Consider the following 10,082-nt stretch of genomic DNA (forward strand, 5'->3'; position numbering starts at 1 on the left):
TACATGGTTCTAATCTATACCATACAATACTGATGCAGAAGCTTACATTTTCTTGACCTGTTGTCAAGAAGATCAGGCAAAAACTTTGAAAATTTAAGAACTAGTCTAGGGAACTGAAGACGTTTGGGATTTCAGATTAAGTGTTTCCTGTGTTTTTTAGTGTTATTATTTGTGGCTAATGGAAAAAAGGAAGATATGTCAATGGCAGCTTTTTTTTTTGCATCAAGAATAAAAAGATGGTGTGAACAACGTCATATTAAAAGCTTTTTCTAAACTCTTTAGAAACAAATTAATGAGATCATGATTTGAATACTGAATTATGTTCATGGTCTAAAGTGTTTTAAATTTATTATAATGAAGTATTAATAAATATTACTTGACACAGCGGGAAGTCATATTGAAATCTTGGAGCTACAGGACTTGGAAAAAGAATGTATGTTGGCTCACATACGGTTAACTTTGGCACAACATGATCCAGCATCAGCTGCTATTACAGGTAACATTGGAATATATATTAATAGCCCTCCAGCAATAAACAGTACCGAAACGTCCTTTTACTGAGTCTCTGGGTAGCTATTGTCTAGTGTAAAATTGTAATCTTTGTGACTCACACAACACTCCTTATGGTATTGCTCTGAATGTAACATAGCATTTTATTAAATAGATACCTGGCTCCTATATGCAAAGTGGGTATAAATCACTCAGATATGGTGTATTTAATTTTGTATTTGTAAAAGTTCAAAGTTACAATAATTTTATTTCTGAAACCATTCTATTGGAATTTATCCTTACATGTTAACACATATCACATTTGTTAATCAGCAGATTTTGTTATCTTCCCAGGAAACTCATTCCCCAAGGAGTTAGTTTCCCTATTGGTGCAGGCTGGACTCTTCGACATGGCTATTTCTCTCTGCCAGACTTACAAGCTTTCCTTAAGACCTGTGTTTGAGGGTCTTACTTTCAAGTACGTGACAAATTATTGGGGTTCTTTGTGGAGCATGAATGCTACAATATGTTGAATATTTCTTAACTTTTAAAAATGTTTTGTAAATTTAAAAGAGTTCCTTCTTTTTCAGTTGTAAACCAACATTATAAATTTTCTTTGCGTATAAATTGAGCCCTGCCAAGGGCTGGAGTGGAAGGAGATTGTGAGATGAAGGAAGAGAGTAGAATGTCATACTAAACTGCAATATGATTTGTTTGGTTAGTGATGTAGTTTATCTAGTGTGAATTCAGTGGATAGACTTTATTTATTTTATTTATTTTTGGGACTTATATGCCGCCCTATCTCCCGAAGAACTCAGCGGCTAACAACAATAAAAATACAATAATACAAAAGTTAAAAAAAGAATTAAACTAGCAGCCCCAATAATAAGTTAAAAACATTTTAAAAATCCCTGTCAGTCCAGGTCAGCCTGATGGAAAAGGAATATTTTAAGGCCGCGGTGAAAGGACCGGAGATCCGGGGCCATCTGGAGCTCAAGAGGAAGTTGGTTCCACAGGGCTGGCGCTCCCACAGAGAAGGCCCTCCCCCTGGGGGTCGCCAGCTGACATTGTCTAGCCGACGGCACCCTGAGGAGGCCCTCCCTGTGTGAGCGCACTGGGCAATGGGAAATCGTTCCCGGCAGTAGACTTTATATCCACAGTTGTGGTCATTGTCATTTGATGAAAAGTTTATAGAAATCCAGAAGGATTCTTTACTGGGATCAGTGTTTTTGTATGATGTTGACATGGCCTAGCCTTGAATGGGCCTGTTTTTTTGTTTTTGCTTTGTAGACCATTAGTGTCTTATGAAAACTGGAATGTATGATGAAGAGATAAGATGAATTCAACTTATTGTTAATGTTGGTAGATTTGATATGTACAGTAATTTTTTTTTTTTTTTATTGAAAAGTTTTAAAATACAATTTTCCTTTGAAAAACCCCCCTTCCCCCTCCCTCCTCCCCTCCCTACCTCCCCCCTATCTCCCCCCCTCCCCCTCTCCCTCCTCCCTCCCCTGCCTCCCACCCCTCTACTTCCCCTCCTCCCCCCCTCCCCCCCCCGACTTCCCAGAGCAAAATACAAGGTATATGTCTTATGAAAACTGGAATGTATGATGAAGAGATAAGATGAATTCAACTTATTGTTAATGTTGGTAGATTTGATATGTACAGTAATTTCAAGGAAGAAGAAAATTCCATTTTGCTTTCTGCCTACGTAGGAGGAATGACTAGGAGCAGTGAAAAAGAGCATTTGATGGATGGATAAGCTGATTCAATCATCCAAGAAACTCCTATCTCACCGCTCAAAATAATAGATGAAAATGATTTAAAATAGAGAGCCCTCCTACTGATGAAACCAGAATTAAGTTCAGACTTGAGCATTAGAAAAAGCAAAATCTATATTCAGTCCCTTAGTCAACTGGACTTGGATTTTGCATTATTTCTTAAGATAATCATCTTCATAAAATCGAATGGTGTAGATCAGGGGTAGGCAACCTTGGCTCTTTTATGACTTGTGGACTTCAGCTCCCAGAATTCCTGAGTTAGCCATGCTGACTCAGGAATTCTGGAAGTTGAAGTCCATGAGTCATAAAAGAGCCAAGGTTGCCTACCCCTGGTGTAGATCTTGGCTCCTTTGGCAAAAAGAAATAATTTGACAGTGTTTTTTTAAATATTAGTTTTATATATTGTGCTTAATTGCATATGCTCTAGGTGTATTAAACTTCAGTTTGGAGGGGAAGCAGTTTTGGCAGAAGCCTGGGATTGGCTTGCTGCGAACCAGTTGTCATCAGTCATTACAACCAAGAAGAACAGGTAAAGTATATTTAAATGGTGATCTCATAAATCTGCATGAAAGTAACATTCTTGCTAATAAAATATTCCATTTAACTGAACACATTTGGAAACTATGTTGAGGAACGTTTGTTTGTTTACTTACCAAATGTCTCTACTGCCTATCACATTTGCATTTGTCTGGACAGTTTACAAATAAAAGAATAAAATGATATAAAAGCTATAGTTAAATGCAAGTTGAAAACCACATTAACACAAAGTTAAAAGGAACAGTGCAAACCACTTTTTATTCTTTAAATCTTGTAACATTAAGTGCAGAACTTAATGGGATTTGCTGTGGTGGTCCTTCATTGCCAAAATTTTATGTACAAAAGCTGAACGAACGATTTGGGGAGAAGATTCTCCATTCCAACACAAATAGATAAACGAAGCAGAAAAGAAAAGTAACAATAGCAGAAAAACATTTAAAAAAAAATGAAGAAGTTGTGCAGGAAGTACCAAGATAGCCAAGTCAGGTTACATGAATTTAGAACAAACGCAACTTAAATGGCACCAATAGTAAGATGTGCTATTTAATGCAAAACAAAAAGAGCACAGGAATACATTGGAACTGGCAAAATCTCAGCTTAAGTGAGCCTTTTACCTATTGTGATAAAATGGCAGTTAAAGGAAAAGTTCTCACTGGGACTGGTGCATGTGGAAAGTGGGTAGACATCAGGGATGTTTCCCTCTGTTCTTGCAACTATCCAGGCTTTGCTCCTATGCGGTTCTGTGACGAACATTTAAAGATAGTTGGGCCTTATAAATGAATCATAATGGTTAAAGAGCATTCATAAAAATGTTCATCCTTTATTAAGACTAGAAAAGTCCACCTTAACGTTGCATTTAGTACCTTAAAAGTAAGCAAAGCGGTATGTGTTAAAAGTCTAGGAAAGTCAGAAATCGTGTTAGTTGGAAAACATATCATGATACCCAAAACCTTTGAAGAAAAGTGTAAGTGTGTGTGTGAGAGAGAGAGGGGGGGGGCTACAAGCATGCATAAGTGCATATTTAGGGGGGGAAAAGGGCTATAGCATTGACAGTATAATAAATATATTCCAATTGTTTATTGCAGCGCAACAGATGAAGCTTGGCGTCTTTTAGCCTCCTACCTGGACAAGTATAAGTCAGAGAATAGCCCATACCACCGTTGTGTAATCAATAAGTTGCTGTCTCATGGTGTTCCCTTACCTAACTGGCTTATCAACAGCTACAAAGTAAATAACTTCAGTTTGTAGAAAATTAATTTGAGCTAGGGCAGAGTTCCCCAACCTTTCCAGGTTGGTGGCCTGGGGGGGGGGGGCAGCCGCATGCACATGCACGAGCACCTGTTGCTCATGTGAGTCCTCAAGCGCCCACATGAGTAGAGCCACAAGCGCCTGCGACACTCACGCGAGTAGGGCTCTACACATGCACACCAGCGCGTACCAGCCAGCCACTCACGCCACCTGGTTGCAAATAGGCCATGGACCGGTAGTGGGCCACAGGTTGGGGACCCCTGGGCTAGAGAATTCTCATTAGCAATTAACTGTCAAAAATTAGTAATAGATTAGAAAGTACTTTATTTGACAGTAAATTACAGGTACTTCTCGAGTTATAACAGTTCAGTTAGTGACTGTTCAAAGTTACAACAGCACTGAAAAAAGTGACTTATGACCATTGTTCACACTTATGACCACTGCAGCATCCCCGTAATCACATGAACAAAATTTGGATGCTTGGCAACTGACTCATATTTATGGTGGTTGCAGTGTCCCTGGATCATGTGATCACCTTTTGTGACTTGACAAGCAAAGTCAATGGGGAAACCATATTTATTCACTTAACAGCCATGTTGCTAAGTTAACTGCAGTGATTCACTTAACTATGGCCAGGAAGACTGTAAAATGGGGCAGAATTCACTTCACAAATGTTTCACTTACAAAAGAGAAATTTTCGGCTCAGTTGTGGTTGTAAATTGAGGACTATATATGTTTTTCAGGTAATAAACTGAATAGGGACTGGTTTTTTTTCAGCTAGTATAATGTAATATTTTTCAGCAATTAAATTAAAAAAACAGAAATAGGCGTGCCAGCTTTCAATTCTTGGATGATCTTTCCTAACCATGTTTATGAAGTTGCTAAGAGTAATCCCAAGATCATCAGACAGAATGAGAACCATAACAGTATAGAGCTTCTTAAATATTGGTTAGTGGCCCAGAAGAATATCATTAGGATCTCTAGCTATAAGGAGATGTGATAGAAATAATACAGACAGATTCTTCATAGCTTGTAGTGTAGGAGATTCATCCAAATGAAGAAAAAGGGTAATTCCAACTCAGTAAGTTGAAATTCCGTTTTTCCCCAGCATTTGTTAGATAAATTAAATAATTTGCAGATTTTTAAGATGGTGAAAATAGGAAGAAATGTGCACTCCTCAGAAAAATAAGAGGATGATGGACGTTTGGGGTGGGTGAGTAGGTTGGATGTGTCACACTTAAAGTCACGGATTTTTTGTAGCAGCAGCTAAATAGGAAAGACATTAGGAAGATCAGGGTGGTATGAGACCCGTTATGGCTGCTGGTATCATTGGCTGCTACTTTACTCTATCCCCTCAGTACCTCTACCATAACACTTATTTTGGCGTGAACTACATGGAATTATCTGGGTCCTTTTGCAAGGAGAGTATTGCTTTAACTTACGATGGTAGTTGGTGCCTGATGATTTCCGCTTGTTCCTCTATAGAAGGTAGATGCTGCTGAACTTCTCCGACTCTATTTGAATTATGATCTCCTAGAAGAAGCTGTGGATTTGGTGTTGGAGTATGTGGATGCCTTACTTGGGAAAGGACACGATTACTTTGGAATTGAGGTACAGGGGATATGTCTTTATCATTCCTTCCCCTTGAATGGAATAAAATAATTAAATATTCTATAATGAAAGCATATTATTGCAGTAGACCCTTTTAAAATTTGTATCTGTATGCTGGAATATGGCTGAATTGAAGTATAATGCAGACAAGCTTGTATTTTAAGGAGGAGAGAAATGGGCAGGATTTTTTTTGGTGGGGGGGGGGCGAAGCCAAGTTCACAGTCTGTATTAAACTTAGTCTTTCATATCTAGGGAGCTGTCTCAGGCCTGATTTGGAAAGAAATCCATGTATTGTTTATGTAGTCTCTGCCTGTGGAAGTAGTTTCTGCTGGTTGAATGGGAAACAAATTCTCTTCCAATATCAAAATCTATAGAAGGCTCCCAGAAAAAGAGTACATTGAAATAATATATTGAGGTGGTTTATGAATTGAATATATTAAGTTGTACATGCACTCTTCTCTCTGTGAATCTTAGCAGCTAATTTAGCTTGTTTATAGAGATTGCTTCATGTTTTTCATGACATTGGCAAGAATCCACATACCTTACAAAGAGAGATAATGTAAAGTAATCCATGACTTGTTTTAGATTTCTCTTCTTAGTGATATGAAAACTAAGAAACAAATTCTTTAAAGTCCTGGCATATACCAATGTGCACTATAGGAAGGATGTGTTTGGGGCTAGCCATAAGCCATGGTGAGATGATTGTTGAAGTGCACTCATACTCTCTGCACAGTCATAGCAGATTTGCCTTGGCTATGTCCAGCTACTTCAATCTGTTGGACTTGTAAAATCATTGCTTTATTAATAATAGTAATGTGTACTATAATTTCCTTTTTGTTTAATACAGAATTCGGGGGAGGGAGGATATTTTATTTTTCTGTTTCAGGACAGAATTTGATCCCTTTAAAATTTTACTCAGCCATGCTGAGTGGTAAATATTTTGAGTTTTTCCCCCCTTTTTTTAATTGAAGAGCATTCAAAATCCCAGATTGTTGGCATTTGGGCAACATACATATTTAATTAATATTAATCATATCACTTTCCTTATAGGTCCCATTATCAGCTACAACTCCAGTTGTCTGGCTTCCCTATTCTGCAATTGACCAGCTTCTTCAGGTACTAGGAGAAAACACAACCAATCATCATAACGCAATGGTAAGTAAAGCTACAAAAAGTAAAATTTGCCTATTAAATAAAAAAGGCTTTTACTACATTCTTAATTCGCTTTTAAAACTGAATTAATAAATGAAAGGATATACATTCAATGAGTTATGTAATCTGGATATAAGGAGGCTTCTTCATGCGAGTAGATTTTAGAGGAGCACTCTGAAATGAGCAAGAAACTGATGCTTTTAAGTTGGTTTAATATCCTAGCTTATTCTAAAGCTACAAAACATGTTTCAGTTTAGATAAAATGAACATTAATAATTACTTTTAATTTTCCTACTATAATCCTGGTTCCTTAGGACAAAGGGACTAGGTTCATGTGTTAAAGACTTGTGTATATTTCAAGATAAAGGTCTAAAAATCTAATCACACTCGTTACATGTTGAATTATTGCTGATGGGTAGAATTCAACTGTAGTTAAAATGTTTACAGATGCATGTTATAACTATGTCCTTGCTGGTTTTCAGTTATTTTTGAAATCCAAATATTCTGCCAAATGTTGGTAGAAAGTATCCTATGACAGACAGGATTATACTCCAAATTGTTCTACTTGGGGAGAATCAGTATGCTTCATAAAAATTAGTTAGCTTACAGTTTTTCCTCTTGCCTTATGACCAAAGGGTTTTATAAAGCTTGTATCTTTACAATTAGCCAGTTCCTGCATCTATATGCAATTCCTTTGGCCTTCTTGTGAGGAAATTTTGCATTTTTAACTGCATTGTAAATTGCTGAGAATCAAAGAAAGATTCTGTGCTTTTTTACTTAATACATTTATAACAGGTTTTCCTTGTTATAAGTAATTACAGGAGGCAGTAGTGTCTGAAGAAAAGAAATAGAGATGTAATCCTATTAAAGAGTAATCCTATTTTTTTCAGTCTTCATCTTTCTAATGTTCCTAAAAGGATTGTGCTGTTTTTCTCTTTCAGCTTTATCAGAAAGTGCATGACAAATTAGAAGTCTACCAAAAGCAGGTTGATAAGGCAACTGCGGTTCATCTTCTGTATTGTCGAAACTAGCAAACAATCTTGGATCTGTGTGACTTCTCCAAATCACCTTGTGCCTGGAGGTCCTTGGGACAAAACTACAAAAACTGTGCTTTAAACCAGTATTTCTCAACATGGGCAACATTCAGGTGTGTGGACTTCAATTCCCAGAATTCTCATCAAAGGCCAGATTGACTGAATTCTAGGATTTAAAAGTCCACACATCTGGAAATTGCCATGGCTGGAAAATGCTGCTTTAAATTATTCTGCATAACTGGTATGAAGTATATGTAAAGCATTTGCTTTGCATGGACTGACTAGGTCATGAGGTGTCCTATGCACTGCTGGTGGTGCTATTATTATAAATTCTATTTTTTCATAATACTTAAAACATTCCCTGTCAGGGAATGATGAACTTTTTATAGTATGGGGATACTGCGTTAAATTAAGCTTCAGTCTGTACTAAGCTGGATGTCAGTAATTACCTATAATGAAAAATTGTTTGTATATTGCATGTTGCTAGAATTTTTCTACTGAAATATTTTGTATGATCTTTGTTCTGTACCATATATGGGCACTGAAAATGGTTTTATTTATTGTTACAATTTTTGAATTACCTTTAATAAAATGAAGTTTTGTTTTAAATTTCTAGATTAATTTTAACAACAAAATAAATATTAAAATTTTAAATTGTTAAAGAAAAAAGTTTGTTTTAAAAAAGCAAAAAGTATGAACCAATATTCTCAAGAAAGAAAGAATAGAAAATAACATTTAACTGATCTCTTTGGAACTATGTTTCTCATGTTGACATCTTTCAGAAAAAAATAATAATGAATTTAATACTTTGCACACATTAAATTTTTTGTGCAAGATACTGGAGCTGAAATACTTTAAAAATCCACTACCATAACATCAAATGTACAGCTTTTCAGAAAAATGGGTTCACTCAGAAGCTACTATATATACTTATTGTACAGTATGTTAAACTCCCTCAAATAAAGTGTATTTGGATATTTTGCTTGAAATACCATAATATTTGTTTGTTTAGCATTCTTAGATGCTTACAGCCTGCAAAATGGATTCAGCCATAATCTTAGCTGAAATGTTGATCCATAGTTCATTGCAGTCAGCCAGATGTGGTGGTGCACAGGTTAGAATGCAATTTGGCAGTTCAAATCTCACCAGGCTTAAAGTTGACTCAGCCTTCCATCCTTTTGAGGTCGGTAAAGTGAGGACCTACATTGTTGGGGCAATATGCTGGCTCTGTAAACCGCTTAGAGAGGACTGTAAAACAATATATAAGTCTAAGTGCTATTGCTAAAAGTTATTGGTGCGGGAGGTAAGCTGTTCTGAGTAAAGCTGCCATTCACAATTGTGAGTTTGTCGATGTTGCTTACATCCAAGGATCACCTCTATTAACTACCTTTTTTAAAAAATTCCATTTATATCCCACCCTTTTCCGAAGACTCAGGGCGGCTTACAAGCTTAGCTCTGCAAGTAAGTTAATTACCCGATTTTAGTAAAATATTGGCCAATCCAACGTGTTAAAATTAAAAGATCATTGCTGTAATGCCCGTTTGTCAGTAGAATTTGCAAAAAAAAAAAAGCAGCTCTCTAGAATGGTGAAAAACATCAGGCAGCCAATTAAGTGCTTTACGAGGAGCAGGATTTCAACGCGCCCACTTCAAACCTTACGAAATTAAGCAGGAGGCTTTAGTTTAGGCCAGGGGTAGGGAAGCTTGGCACTTTTATGACTCGTGGACTTCAACTCCCAGAATTCCTGAGCCAGCATAGCTGGCTCAGGAATTCTGGGAGTTGAAGTCCACGAGTCATGAAAGAGTCAAGCTTCTCTACCCCTGGGTTTAGGCCAGGGGTCTTCAAACTTGGTCCTTTTATGACTTGTGGACTTCAACTCCCAGAATTCCTCAGTCAGGCACGCTGGCTGAGCAATTCTGGGAGTTGAAGTCCACAAGTCATAAAAGGGCCAAGTTTGAAGGCCCCTGGTTTAGGCCAATCGCACACGTCTGCTTTTCCCCCTATGGGTAAGGCTATCGAGGGGACAAGATGGAGGACAATAACTTATGCAATGAATCGCCCTACGCAGTCCTGCGTTACCGTCTCCCTTTTGTTTACGTGGGAGATTTCCACTCAAAACTTGGAAGACGGGACGGGGAAGCGTTCAATCGCACGCACCACGCGCGCACGGGTGGAGCGGCGGAGAACGCGAGCGGAGCGGAGCCGTAACCGGACCCCTCCGCCTCTCGCC

The 10,082-nt window shown here is 37.6% G+C and overlaps 1 protein-coding gene across 2 annotated transcripts in view; it reads left to right on the forward strand.

Moving 5' to 3' along the window:
* NUP160 (nucleoporin 160) overlaps positions 1 to 8,461 on the forward strand; it is a 43,350-nt gene extending 34,889 nt beyond the window's left edge. For both annotated transcript variants that reach the window (XM_083348642.1, XM_083348641.1), the window contains 7 exons: positions 386 to 496; positions 844 to 967; positions 2,698 to 2,799; positions 3,893 to 4,034; positions 5,541 to 5,666; positions 6,717 to 6,821; positions 7,760 to 8,461. In XM_083348642.1, coding sequence (XP_083204768.1) covers positions 386 to 496; positions 844 to 967; positions 2,698 to 2,799; positions 3,893 to 4,034; positions 5,541 to 5,666; positions 6,717 to 6,821; positions 7,760 to 7,849 — 800 coding nt within the window. In that variant the 3' untranslated portion in view covers positions 7,850 to 8,461. The remainder of the gene's footprint in view (positions 1 to 385; positions 497 to 843; positions 968 to 2,697; positions 2,800 to 3,892; positions 4,035 to 5,540; positions 5,667 to 6,716; positions 6,822 to 7,759) is intronic.
* Positions 8,462 to 10,082: the final 1,621 nt, after the last annotated feature.

This window comes from Vipera ursinii, assembly GCF_947247035.1.
Source record: "Vipera ursinii genome assembly, chromosome: 1".
NCBI classification, from domain to species: Eukaryota; Metazoa; Chordata; class Lepidosauria; order Squamata; family Viperidae; genus Vipera; species Vipera ursinii.